At 39.5% G+C, this 14,693-nt stretch overlaps 1 protein-coding gene across 2 annotated transcripts; it reads left to right on the top strand.

The window, feature by feature from the left end:
* The first annotated feature begins 598 nt into the window (after window positions 1–598).
* irf10 (interferon regulatory factor 10) lies at window positions 599–14,661 on the top strand. 2 transcript variants are annotated; one of them, XM_055223011.1, is made up of 10 exons: window positions 599–993; window positions 1,836–2,019; window positions 4,625–4,695; window positions 5,016–5,063; window positions 5,313–5,370; window positions 5,469–5,573; window positions 7,396–7,676; window positions 10,483–10,588; window positions 10,682–10,800; window positions 12,344–14,661. In XM_055223011.1, the coding sequence occupies exons 1-10, from the start codon at window positions 823–825 to the stop codon at window positions 12,452–12,454; spliced, it is 1,254 nt and encodes a 417-aa protein (XP_055078986.1). In that variant the 5' UTR covers window positions 599–822; the 3' UTR covers window positions 12,455–14,661. The 2 variants fall into 2 exon arrangements, with proteins under 2 accessions (XP_055078986.1, XP_033826226.1); XM_033970335.2 differs by lacking the exon at window positions 5,016–5,063.
* Window positions 14,662–14,693: the final 32 nt, after the last annotated feature.

A 14,693-nucleotide genomic window follows, 5' to 3' on the forward strand; every position in this document is an offset into this window, starting at 1 on the left:
ACATTAAAAACACATTTCATTAAAATTACACAATAAGACCAATAGTTCATCATTAACAGCAGTAAAATACAAAATGTCCCCATGTCCAATATATGATGTTTGCTTTTACGTGACATTTTGGAGTTAACAGGTCACGTTACTGTGGATACTGTGCGTAAAATGATTTAGGAAATTTACATAAAAGTCACTGGATTCCTCTAAAAAACTCAAATTAAGGCTCTTAAGTACAGATATATTTAATTGTGCTGAAATGCTGCCCTCTGCTGTTCTGTCCCCAGTACTACCACGTGTCTCCCGGTCCTCGTGAGCGTGTAAAGGGCAGGCCTACATATTTGAATCCCCACAGTGTGATAATTATCCACCCACTCACTTTCTCTTGGACAAATTTTGGATAAATCCAACAGGCGCTGCGTAAAACTGAACGTCACCATTTTTACGCACGGGTGTTTTTCACGTTTAAAGACAAGAGTCGAGTTTGTTTTTTGTCCCCGGTGCTGTCAATCATCCACCTCACTAAACACGCTCTTTTGCAACCCCTCAGCGTTCACTTGGAAACCGAAAGTACTGAAGGGCGCGTGCACACTTTCGCTTTCGCTTCAAAAAGGCGCACTTCACTTTTGGCACAACTTCTGCATTACACTAACTTTTTAAAGAGGTGAGATCTCTCTACCTGCGTTTTTATCATCCGCACAGCATCTAAAAATATTATTTTCAGTTTTGGAAAGCAGTAATTGAAATGATACCTGTTTGAAGTGTCTCTGAAGGGAACGTGAGCGCGAGCTTTTACGCACGGTCCTAAAGAACAGTAACAATGCGGTGAAGATGGAAGAAAGGGCAAAGTTGCACCTAAAAGAGTGGCTGATTGCGCAGATAGAGAGCGGACAGTACGAGGGTCTGTGCTGGGAGGATGAGCACAAAACCATGTTCAGGATCCCGTGGAAACACGCAGCCAAAAAGGACTACAAACAGACGGAGGATGCGGCTCTCTTTAAGGTTCAGTTCTGTTCTCATGTTACAATATTACACCATTTTACATAAATAAATTCACATTCACCTCATTTGTTTTGCTAAAATGTCCCTTAATGTCCCTTTTATTGTTCTGTGCAAATGTGATCTTATACATTCTTGTGCGTTTTGGGTCCAGGTGTGCGCTTACAGGGGCTGGATTAGGCTACATGTTGAGCAAATAATTAAAAAAAAATAAATAAATTAAAACAAATCCCTTAACCCAAATAGAGCAGTTATAAAACTACATAATCCTACATATTTTTAAATATTTTGCTGATTGATTTCTCAGATTTCGGAATAACTATGAACCTGAAACTTAGTGGCTGATTTCATTTCATCGCATACAGCTATGACTCTTCATGTAAAAGTGAAAGTTGTGTCTTTGTCGCTGCTTTAAATGAGACTATTTCAGTTTTGTATCAAGTTTTGAGCAGTTTTCAAATGTTCAAATGTATTTTTTTGAATGGGGTTTGAATAAATACACAATAAAAGTTAAGGAAGGGGGGAAAATTCCAGCTAAACCAAGTTAATTTAGGTTCCTCTTGAGTTATTTCTAGTGATGGGACTTTCAGGTCTTTTATGGGATCTGAAGCTTTTAGATCGGTTCCTTTTAAAGAGCCGTTTAAAAGACTGGCTCTTTTACTGTTTATTTAGACAGAAGTCAATGTGAAAACTCATTTTATCAAAAAAACAAACCACAGAGAGAAACGCCGATGTGTTTAAAATGGTTCAAAGTGAAAGTGGGGGGGACTTTACCTCGTGTGGCTGACTTTGATTCTGAAACTTTAATTTGTTCCGAATTAACGTTGAGCCGTTGACTTTTCCAGGCCTGGGCCGTGTACAAGGGGAAGTACAGAGAGGGCAGAGACAGAGCCGACCCGACCATGTGGAAAACCCGGCTCCGCTGTGCCCTCAACAAAAGCACGGACTTTGACGAGGTCCCTGACCGCAACCAGCTGGACATCACGGAACCTTATAAAGTCTACAGGATCCAAGAAGAGACGGGATCAGGTGTGAGACAAGACAGTTATACTGACAGGGATGAACCGGGATGGAAGTGTGGGAATATGAAAGTATGGAAGTATGGAAGTGTGGAAGTATGGAAGTGTGGAAGTATGGAAGTGTGGAAGTGTGGAAGTATGAAAGTATGAAAGTATGAAAGTATGAAAGTATGGAAGTGTGGAAGTGTGGAAGTGTGGAAGTGTGGAAGTGTGGAAGTATGGAAGTGTGGAAGTGTGGAAGTGTGGAAGTATGGAAGTGTGGAAGTGTAGAAGTGTAGAAGTGTAGAAGTGTAGAAGTGTGGAAGTATGAAAGTGTAGAAGTGTGGAAGTGTGGAAGTGTGGAAGTATGAAAGTATGAAAGTATGAAAGTATGAAAGTATGAAAGTATGAAAGTATGAAAGTATGGAAGTATGGAAGTATGGAAGTGTGGAAGTGTGGAAGTATGGAAGTATGGAAGTACGGAAGTATGGAAGTATAGATGATAGGTTCACAACCTATATTAGAGTTCAAAAGAGAAGAGAAGACAAGAGAGATTATTTTGTCTCAATATTGAGGAGAAAGAGCGGAGAGGCAAAAAACCCCAGTTACAAACCACCACCCTCTCTGGGGCCCAGACCGCCTTTCACCTCTTTTATTAAAGTTAGGAAACCCTAGTTACATACACATCTGAAGGGGGGGGGGGCATATACTTTGCAAGCAGTGTAAAAACATATGAGGAAATTCACAGAGAAATATATTCTGTTTTTGATTTCCACAAGGTCACTCTTTCCTTTCGCACAAAACATCCCATGATGTTTTAGTTTCACCGTGACCTTCTTCCCGTGGGATCCTGCACTTTCAAAAGACATTTTCTGCAAGACTCAAGAACAAACATTAGTGCAGATTACATAGTTTACATAGTTGAATATAATGACTAAATAAAGTAGTGAACATTACATTACAGTACCTTTAAAATGAACAGTGAGATAACATAATATACTTGAATATATATTTTGAATCCATCAATAGAAGTATGGAAGTATGGAAGTATGGAAGTATGGAAGTGTGGAAGTGTGGAAGTGTGGAAGTATGAAAGTATGAAAGTATGAAAGTATGAAAGTATGAAAGTATGAAAGTATGAAAGTATGAAAGTATGGAAGTGTGGAAGTGTGGAAGTATGAAAGTATGAAAGTATGGAAGTGTGGAAGTATGAAAGTATGAAAGTATGGAAGTGTGGAAGTATGGAATTATGAAAGTGGAAGTATGAAAGTATGGAAGTGTGGAAGTATGGAAGTATGAAAGTGGAAGTATGGAAGTCTGGAAGTATGGAAGTGTGGAAGTATGGAAGTGTGGAAGTGTGGAAGTATGAAAGTATGAAAGTATGGAAGTGTGGAAGTATGAAAGTATGAAAGTATGGAAGTGTGGAAGTATGGAAGTATGAAAGTGGAAGTATGGAAGTCTGGAAGTATGGAAGTGTGGAAGTATGGAAGTATGAAAGTGGAAGTATGGAAGTGTGGAAATATGAAAGTGGAAGTATGGAAGTGTGGAAGTGTGGAAGTATGGAAGTATGAAAGTGGAAGTATGGAAGTGTGGAAATATGGAAGTGTGGAAGTATGGAAGTATGAAAGTGGAAGTATAGAAGTATGGAAGTATGGAAGTATGGAAGTATGGAAGTGTGGAAGTATGGAAGTATGAAAGTGGAAGTATGGAAGTATGGAAGTATGAAAGTGGAAGTATGGAAGTGTGGAAGTATGAAAGTATGGAAGTATGAAAGTATGGAAGTGTGGAAGTATAGAAGTATGGAAGTATGAAAGTATGGAAGTATGGAATTATGGAAATATGAAAGTATGAAAGTATGAAAGTATGAAAGTATGAAAGTATGAAAGTATGAAAGTATGGAAGTATGGAAGTATGGAAGTATGGAAGTATGGAAGTATAGAAGTGTGGAAGTATGAAAGTGGAAGTATGGAAGTATGGAAGTGTGGAAGTATGAAAGTATAGACGTGTGGAAGTGTGGAAGTATGGAAGTATGGAAGTGTGGAAGGATGGAAGTGTGGAAGTACAGGAGTATGGAAGCATGAAAATATGGAATTATGAATGTATGGAAGTATGAAAGTATAGAAGTGTGGAAGTATGGAAGTATGAAATATGGAAGTGTGGAAGTATGAAGCATAGAAGTATGGAAGTATGAAAATATGGAAGTATGAAAGTGTGGAAGTATTAATTATGGAAGTGTGGAGGTATGAAGTATGAAATTATGAAATATGGAAGTATGGTATAAAATCGGACTGTGAGGAGATTTGGGTTTAAAAGTAGCTTCTGTAAACAAATCCGGGAGTGTTAACATTAGCAAGAAAACTGAAATATAAAGTTAAATTAATATAAGCATCAACTTCAGAGCATGTTTGCTACTAAAGGTCAAAGGTCGACAGGTACAACTAGATTTTTCCCATAAAAGACAACACACACACACACACACCCACACACACCCCCACACACACATATATATATATTTAAAAATTGCATTCTTTGTGTTTTATAATCAAGCCAAGTCTATTTCTATTTCATTACAACTTTTTTCATATTGTGCTTCACTAACTCACAAAATAGTTTTTAACTATGTCCAACTTCTACAGAACCAAAAGATCCGGTGAAGATGGTGAACCCAAAACGTGTCGCCATGTTGGACCCACAGGAAACAAAACATGTGAGATAATAAAACCAACTCTCCATAATCCCCCATTCTGTGTATTGAAAGCCGATAGATTTACAACAGATGCCCTTCCTTGCATACATCTTCACATTAAAGTGTGAATGTGGCGTGCAGCAGCAGTGGGTGAAGTACTCAGTTTTGTTTCTTGAGTAAAAGTAAAGATACAGAGGTAAAAAGTTAAAAGTATCACATGGGAAAATCTACTGAAGCAAAAGTATTTAAGTACCCGTTTAAACATGTACTTTTAGAGTAACAGTATGAATCAGTTTCTTAATGTTTCTCATGAATTTTGTGTTTATTTGTTTTGCTCAAAGCCGAAGCTTGAACTCGAAAACATCAGTCAGGATTTTTCCACGAACATGGTAAAAATAACCCCTCAAATCACACAAAAAGTACTTTTTACTTTTCAGTCCTGTTCAAAAATGTAGTGGAGTAGAAAGTACAGATACTGCTCTCAGATGTAGTGACGTAAAAGTAAAAAGTACCCACTGTAAATGTCCTTAAGTGAAGTACAGATATCAAAAAATACTACTTAAGTACAGCACTTTAGTACTTGTACTTCGTTACCTTCCTCCACTGGTGTCTGTAGTGATTCTGTCTGTTTATTTTAGCTTCACCATCAGAGAGAATCGATCCAGAAGTTGCCCAAACAGAGACCTTTAAAGACAGGTAAGAAAGAAGAAAAACACACAACTGAAATATAAAGAGCTGCAAAGGAACTTCATCATAATTTTGTTGTTTTTTGTTGTAATTTTGCTGCGTTTAAGATGATCCAATGAGGGAGCATATGTACTGTGAGGTCAAAGAGAACAACACATCCTCCAACCCGCCCCATCCCCCTGTGCTGTTCCTCAACTCCGCAGGTGTATCAGGTAACGCACGTTTACTCATAATAATAAAACTGAAACGAAACCAGGACTAAACCAGGTCTAAAGTGACTAACAGACTAAAACAATAAGAACAAGCCCAGTTATGTCCGTACCACATATTTATAGAAGTACGTTTGAATTGAATCTAGCCGTACAGGAAAAACAGGAAAAAAAACATCAACAAAAACAGTTGCTTTTATCCAGGTGTAGCAAAGCGTCAAAATTGGGATTAAATAAATAAACGAGGAAGTAACAGAAGCAAGTACCAACGAGATCGGAACTTAAACTGGACAAGGCAACCTAAAAAAAAACAACAAAAGGCAACGAAACCAGTGCTAAAACGAAGCAGAAACTAAACAGGTCGCATCACATTCTTGAATTTGGTGATGGCATAATTTCAGACGGTCGATATCGCTCCACGGGAATACGGCGAAAATGAAAACACAGCCACAGATCTTGCGTGATGCGTTTAGGTCTGGTTCCACAAACTCGCTGCATTAAAGTTCTTTTAATGACGTGGAGTCTTTGGGGTTGAATAACGGAATCACTTTCTGAAGCTGAAAGGCAGATATAGATGTTTTGAGAAGAGAATGGACCATAAAATGAACTAAAAAGGCAGAAATAAATTACTCTAAGGATGGAGTTATAGGATGGAGTTATATCCTCAGACCCAAAACAAACAAAACAAACAATGAGAACAATAGGGTGAGCTAGTAGGACCATTAAAGGTTGGATCAGACTGAGGGATTACACAGACATTTCAGGAACGACACGTGGAGAAAGCCCTCTCTGCTTGTGGATATCCAAAATGGGCCTTCAATAGATCTAAAACAGCAAAAAAAAAAAAAAAACAGGACAAGAGGGAATCTGAACCTAGAAGGAAAAGTGTAAATATTCATTACACTGCGGATGTGTCTGAAAAACTACAGAGAATTTTCAGACAGTTTGAGATTTCCGTGTATTTCAAACCTAAAAACACTTTAAGACGGAAACTGGTTCATCCAAAAGACAAAACCCCGAGACACAAACAAAGTAATGTGTCTACTCCATTCAGTGTAGTGAAGAGTGCAGTGAGAGGTACACTGGAGAAACTAAATAGACACTTCATAAAAGAATGTACCAACACCGAGAGAGAGCAGCTCAGGACCACAGTCTGCTGTCCATCTTCATCTCAAAGACACTAAACACTCCTTTGAAGAGAGTGAGGTTCAGATCTGAGCCAGAGAAAAGAAATGGTTTGAGAGGAGAGTTAAGGAAGCTATTTTTGTTAGGAAAAGCAATCTTTCTTAAACAGGATGGGCCTGAGACATCATCTGTCCCCCGTCTATAACTCCATCCTCAGACCAAACAAAGAGAACAATCGCAGGGTCGTTAAAAGTTGAATAGGGCCATTTCAACTGAAACCGGAGAGAATAGATGTTTCCAGTTTCAGTGTGGTTGGCTCCTCCCTTCAGACAGATATAAGGCAGTGTCCAGCAGTGATCTGAGCAGAACTGAAGAAACGGCGAAACGTCTTCACTCTTACAACGATTTGTCCAGTTCACAGATTTAAACTCGTCTTTTGCTATCGTATTTCAGTGTATTTTTAAGCCCAGCCAAAAAAGGGAGGAGTTTAGCTCAGGTTAGGATAACGCCCAGTGCTTCGGTCTAGCTCCGTCAAACGTAAAATGTCTTCTGGATCGAGCGGAAACGTCTTGATCGCAACAACACTGTCCAGATGATGACCACCTCTGAAACGCCCCTCCACTGCACCACCCCTGGACAGATGAGGCATTACACCGTCTTATATCTCAACAACGATTAACACTAAACTTGATGTGTCCAGATTTCCGGATGCAGGTGACGTTGCTGTACCAGGGCGTGAAGGTGATGCAGGTGACCACCGAGAGTCCGGACGGCTGTTTTATTTTACAGGGCCGCGTCCCGTTGGGGAATGAACAGATCTACGGCACGTGCACCGCCGAGCAGCTGCCCTTCCCCTCGCCCACCCTCCTGCCGCTGCCCGTGGGCATGGCCGAGACCATGGCGCGCCTCCTGTGCCACCTGGAGAGGGGCGTCCTGGTGTGGGTGGCGCCGGAGGGAGTCTTCATCAAGCGGTTCTGCCAGGTAAAGACGACAGAGACAGAGGTGTTTGAGTCGTAGACGCGTGAAGACGTGGACTAAGGGAGTGCGACGTCGTAGCGTTCGGCTCTACTTAAGTGATGATCGAGGCTAGCGGTTATAGCGGCGGATTTGGAGCTGACTGGGAATTACGACCGCGAGTATCATAGCAACCAAAGAGCCAATCAGGAGCGAGACCCTTTCCCACCCACACGTTATTTTCTGATCTCTGTTCTAATGTTGTTTCCTCATCACAAACAGACCTGGAGTTGTGTTTTGTTTGAGTCACACTTTATTATTAGTCTGTAACATCTCCAAAGCTCAAAACGCTCTGTTCCACCTTGTGATGTCATCAAGTGGTAGTTTTCAACCATTTTAACAACTCCTTTAGTTCAGTAGAGATAAGTGGCAATTCCAGGGCTGAAATACTCCAAATGATTCTAGAAATGAAGGTGTGTGGAGTTTAAAAACACAGTGGAGCACTTCCTGTATCGCCACATGATGACATCACGAGGTGGAACAGAGTGTTTTCAGTTTGAGAGAAGAACTACAGAGCCTAAATCTGCAGGTTTGTGTGTTAAACTTTTGTGAATGAAACAAAACACAACTCCAGGTCTGTTTGTGATGAGGAAACACCATTAGAACATAGATCTTTTTTTAAACTGAAAACACTCTGTTCCACCTCGTGATGTCATCATGTGGTTATACAGGAAGTGCTCCACTGTGTTTTTAAACTCCACACACCTTCATTTCTAGAATCATTTGGATGATTTCAGCTCTGGAATTGCCGCTAATCTCTACTGAACTAAAGGAGCTGTTAAAATGGTTGAAAACTACCACTTGATGACATCACAAGGTGGAACAGAGCGTTTTGAGCTTTGGAGATGTAACAGACTAATAATAAAGTGTCACTCAAACATGTGTGAATGAAACACAACACAACTCCAGGTCTGTTTGTGATGAGGAAACAACATTAGAACACGACTTAAAGCTACAAGAGTCAATTTTACATAATATAGAGGCTTTAATATCAAAGCAGATTTTAAGGTTTACATTTCTGGAGTTGACAAACACTCTGCAGTGAAATGGTTTATTGCAGAAGGTTAAATGTGTTCGTCAGTTGTGACTGGAGGAAATGACTCTTGCCTCTTACGTTTACTTTTAAAAATAGTTTTAGATTAGAGCTCTTAGGAAAACAGTGTGTGAGACTGTGTTTAAAGACGATTAATAATGTTAATAACAGTGGAGGAAGTTAACCAAGTACAAGTAGTAAAGTACTGTACTTAACTAGAATATTTATTTATCTGTACATTTTACAGTGGATACTTTTTACTTTTACTTCACTACATTTGAGCGCAGTATCTGTACTTTCTACTCCACTACATCTTTGAACAGGACTGAAAAGTAAAAGTACTTTTTATATGATTTTTGACGGGTTATTTTTACCATGTTCGTGGAAACATCCTGACTAAAGTTTTCCAGTTCAAACTTCGGCTTTGAGCAAAACAAATGAACACAAAATTCATGAGAAAATTAAGACGTTGATTCATATTTTTCCTGTTAAACAAAATATGTCTAATTTTTTAATCAGTATCTCTACATTTACACTTTAACAAATGAACAACACATGTAACCACGTACTTAAATACTTATACTGAAGTAGATTTTTTTATGTGATACTTTTACTTGAGTAACTTTACCTCTGTATCTGTACTTTTACTTAAGTAACATCACTGAGTACTTCATCCACCTCTGTATAATATTAAAGTTCTGGGGTATTCATTATTAACATACAACATGGTACTTTTTAAACGACAAAGTAAAATGTTGAAGTTTCAGTTTCGTTTTCACTCTGACGGTGAAGAAAAGGCAGATTCTATAAACCAGAGAAGAGTTTTCAGAGTCACAGCACAAAGTAACTCAGTGTTTTACAGAATAAGAAAGACGTTAAAATCACAACACAACAAATCAAAATATGTTTGTGTTATGATTTGATTCTTCAGGAAGAATGTTCCAGGTTTTAACACAAAACTGAAACACTGATTCCCCGTGTTCAGACCTGGTTTAGTCCAGATCTAGTCCTGGTTTAGATAAGATAAGATATGACTTTATTAGTCCCACAGTGGGGAAATTCTAGTTTAGTTTTTAGTTCTGGTTTAGACCTGGTTAGTCCTGGTTTAGTCCTGGTTTAGTCCTGGTTTAGTCCTGGTTAAGTCCATGTTTAGTCTTGGTTCAGTCCTGGTTTAGCCCTGGTTTAGACCTGGTTTAGTCCTGGTTTAGTCCTGATTTAGTCCTAGTTTAGACCACGTTTAGTCTTGGTTTAGTTCTGGTTCAGTCCTGGTTTAGTCCTGACTCTAGGCACCAGCAGGAGACCAGGACTGAACCAGGACTAAACTAGGACTAAACCAGGACTAAACCAGAACTAAACCAGGACTAAACCAGGACTAAACCAGGACTAAACCAGGACTAAACCAGGACTAAACCAGGACTCCAGCAGGAGGCAGGTCCCAGGTGTGACATGGCTCATGTGGCTGTCACATACAGTTCCATGTCACATATTAAATCTAATGAAATTAAACTTTTAAAACAAAAACACAAACATTTCCAGTCGTCTGTGTTTAAGCTGCGTCCTATGGCGTCCTATGGCGTCCTGTGGCGTCCTGTGGGGTCCTATGGGATCCTGTGGCGTCCTACAGGCAGGAAAAGGAACTGCACTTCTCTTTCCGTGTTCAGGGTCAATATTTACTAAGCCGTTGTGTTTTTTTACTCCGATGACTCGCTAATATTTGACTTGGTTCCATCGTGTGTTTAGGGCCGGGTTTACTGGAACGGGCCCCAGGCTCCACACACCGACCTACCCAACAAACTGGACCGGGACAAGACGTTCAAACTGCTGGACGTCCCTGTGTTTCTCAGTCGTGAGTGAAACGGGATCTTGAGTTGAAACATGGATTTGTAGTGAGTGTTTGAATGATGTTTGTGCGTTTGTTTGTGCGTTTGTTTGTGCGTAGAGCTCCAGAGGTGTGTCCAGGGGAAGGGCCCGGCTCCTCTGTACAAGATCGAGCTGTGTTTTGGTGAAGAGTATCCAGACCCCAGTGTCCCCAAGATGAAGAAGCTCATCATGGCAGAGGTAAATTTAAAAATGTTTTATGCGTTTGTCCACTGATCTGAAGGTTGGCAGTTCAAATCCTGCTCTCAACATAAACATTATCACCGTATTTTCCAGAGTATAAGTCGCACCAGCCAAAAAAAAAGCATAATAATGAAGAAAAAAAACATATTTAAGTCACACGCCCGGCCAAACTATGAAAAAAAGTGTGACTTATAGCCCAGAAAATACGATAGTTGAGCGATCAGACCCATTGACCCACAGGTTGGCAGTGCGACTCCTTGGGCAAGACGCTTAACTGACGTCGCCCCCAGTGTTTGTGAGCGGTTCCTTGATAGTGGTGCGCAGAAATATTGAAATATCGATGTACCGTTTAATTTAATGACGCGGCATCGATATCGTGAACTGCTGTGTCGATAGGAATAAAAAAGCATAAATAAAGCGTTTGATTTGTTTACTGATGACGACGGGGGATGGGACTTGATACGTTTTCTTCTTAAAACTCCTTTTCGAGTGTGTGTGAGAAAAGATTTGTGAGATTTGCTTTAGGTGAACCTGTGCTCGAAATAAAAAATAAAATAAAATAGGTAGATATATGGATTTAGAGGAAAGAATCTTGTTTATTCAGAACATTTGACATTTGATTCACTGTTTTCATGATTAAAACTGTTGTATTTCATATTATCTTTGCACAGACAGTGGCTTAACCAAAACTTTTAGTATCACAGTTGTGCTTTAGTCGTTATTGTATGATCTTTAGGGCCGTTAAACTGCACGTGTCGCTGTGTAAATGCAAACACGGAGCTCGTATAAACTGTGGGTGAATCATATTGACCGATGGAGCAGTCTGGTGTGTGCTTCTAGTTAGCAAAATGCACTTTATGTTCATTTATCTTCAGTAAACGGGAGATAAATGCACCAGTAATGTTTAATTTTTGTGAAAATGCGGTTGATCATTAAGGGTCACGAAAGCCTATATTTTTCCCTGAATCGTATTGAATCAATTTGAAATATATCGTATTGAAGTACTCTATCGATACATGTATTGTATCGTGGCCTGCGTATCGTATCGGCAAAATCTTAATGATATCCAGCTTTATTCCTTGACATAAAACACTTTGAGCCTTGAAGGTGAAAAAGTGCTGTATAAAAATGTGTATAAAAATGTTGAAAATGGTAAAAATAATCTAAAAATGTGTTATATTTTTCTTTTTATTATGTCATTTTATAGTGTAATATTTATGTAGCTGCATAATCTGAATATTAAAATTACAGTTTAAGAATAAATAAATAAGAATTTTAAAAAATGACTATTAGTTGTGTGAAAAACCTCAAAAATATCTAACTGCGTGAGTTCTGTTTGATTTAATAAAACACTAAAATAACCACAAGCCCAGACACTTTCACGCTGCACTTCATTACTCTGCACTTTACAGATAAAACAATTGAACTGCTGAATTGAACCGAGTTTGTATCGATCGTGGCTCCACCTGAAGAGCTGCAGTGTGGCCTCGTGTCCAGCAGAGGTCCTCAGTAGCCCGCGTCTCTTCTCGTCTCGTTGCAGGTGGTGCCGGTGTTTGCGGAGAAGCTGCTCAGTCAGTTTCAGGAGGAGGAGGAGGAAGCTGAGGAGAGAGCGACAGAGGACAAGCCCGACCCCAGCGCTACATCCGGGTAGGAGGGAAACGAGGCGTCATTCCTCCCGACGGAACGAGGGAAAAAAAGCGAATGATTGTGTAGCAAGAGCTGAAAATAGTTGATTTGCTGAGAAGTAAATTATTATGTTGTGTGGAGGTTATGCGGATGACATCACAGCCTTTGGAGCGTTAGAGTTTAAGTGTAGTTAGCCCAGGGGTGTCCAAACTACGGTCCAGGGGCCAAATGCGGTCCTCAGATCTTTTTTTTTGGCCCTCAGACCTTCTCCTAAACTGGCCCAATTGATCATACAGACATTTTTTTCAGCAATTTAAGTATTTCTACCACTATAACCTCAATAATATCACATTTCGTTGTGATCTAAAATTAACGACCCAAGCTTTATTAAATAGTACGGCGGCAAAACTATATCAAAAATCAAAGTATTGACCAGCGTTTTGTGGCCCTCCGCTTCGAATATGTTTCAAGATGCGACTCTCAGTAAAAAAAAAAGGTTGGACAGCCATGATTTAGCCCCTGTAGCGATTTATAAAAGCTAATGTCTTGCGTTTGTTTTTTTTTTTGTGTTTATTTGGAGTCTCATTTTGAATATTTGTAGTTTTAGTAACATTTAAAGTGCTGTGAAACTGGGCTAAATCTTTGGGGGAGCTACAGAAGAGCATTGACCGATCTAAAGGAGGCTAGCGCCCCCTCAAGCCCCTCGCTGGCGCCGCCCTTGGATAAATATATACGAGCATCAACGGTGAATAGTGAAATTTCCACCTGTAAAAGCTCAAAACGCATGCAAATTATGAAAGAGTCGCTAGCGTCTGATCATAAATATGAATCTCTAAACCTTTGCTAAATATATAGTTTGTACGTAGCATTTAAAACAAGAAAATCACGTAAACAGCGGTAGAAAATGAGCTAACAGCTAGCTAAACAACTGAAGCATTAAAGACCACGCGCAGAATCATCACTCATATGAACTAAAAAGCAAAAAACACATTTAGTTCTGCCTCGTAGCATTAAAATATATGTATAAAATGATGTCATCGCATAACCTTTGACCTCAAACAGCAATATTCTTTGTGTTTAACTGTTCGTTCGTTATCCGTGACTTTCAGTTTCGTGTTATGGGACTCTTCATCATTTAAAAGTTGCAGTTTTTTGTTTGTAAATTGCTTTCGTGCTGATTTCCATCGTTGTGAAGCTCGTGGATAAACCGCTGTGGTTTGTGGATTGTAAAAAAGGCATTTAAACCTACTTAATGTGATAATATCTGGAGTGTTTTTTATTTTAGCCGCAGTTTGAGGCCTGTCATGATCATCTCTATATCGGTTTATGTTTCAGTGTTTGACCTCATGTGTTTTGGGAACTAGTAGGGTACTTTATGGTATTTTTTTATGATTCATTATAGACATAGACTGTATATATAAATGGACATAGCTAACCTGCTAACCGCCGCGTTCCAAATAGAAAGTGAGCATGGGCGCGTTTCCCGCTTCAATTCACTTTACATTGGAAAATTGTCGCTGTCAGACTCGTCATTTTGGTCTTAAATGTTCGTATTAACCCTCTACATGATCCTGGGGTTTTAATTTCACTTTTGTGTCTGTAAATCAAGATATGAACATTAATAACAGACAAATCAGGCGCCTTCTTTCCCCGACGTCGCTCCCGCTAGCGTTAGCAACAGATATGATTGACAGCGTTGCTAAGCGAGAAGGAATGTTACTGTTACGATCCAGCTCTGCCACGGTTAGGGAGGTAACAAAAAACAAGATGTTAAAATGTAAAAAAAAACCCAAAACCTGGTGTAACAGATAATGGGTTTAGCGTCTCAAAAGCTAGTCACGTAGGTCTATTAAAAACAAAAAATAAGGGGCACGTAACACAATACCCACAGTAAACACGAGTCACGTAAAACTACAAACAGAACCAAGTGACAACATAACACACAAAAACAGAACTAAACCAGGTGCCTTTAACATCTTCGCTCCTGATTGGCTCTTTGGTTGCTATGTGGTCCAAATTCGCTGCTATAACCGCTCTAGCCTCGATGAGCTTCATTTGACGGGAGCTGAACGCTGTGGGTGACGTCAAACTCACTCAGTCACTTCTTCTCTATAAATATAAACTAACTACTTAAACGCTTCATAGTTTCAGTATCGTTTATCGTCTGTATCGTCTTTGCTGATGTATCGCACTTCAGAATGTCGTATCGTGACAGGCCTCTCTGTAATAATCATCTGTAACATTTAGTGCAGTAAATAAATCAA

This window comes from Periophthalmus magnuspinnatus, chromosome 7 (genome assembly GCF_009829125.3).
Source record: "Periophthalmus magnuspinnatus isolate fPerMag1 chromosome 7, fPerMag1.2.pri, whole genome shotgun sequence".
NCBI classification, from domain to species: Eukaryota; Metazoa; Chordata; class Actinopteri; order Gobiiformes; family Gobiidae; genus Periophthalmus; species Periophthalmus magnuspinnatus.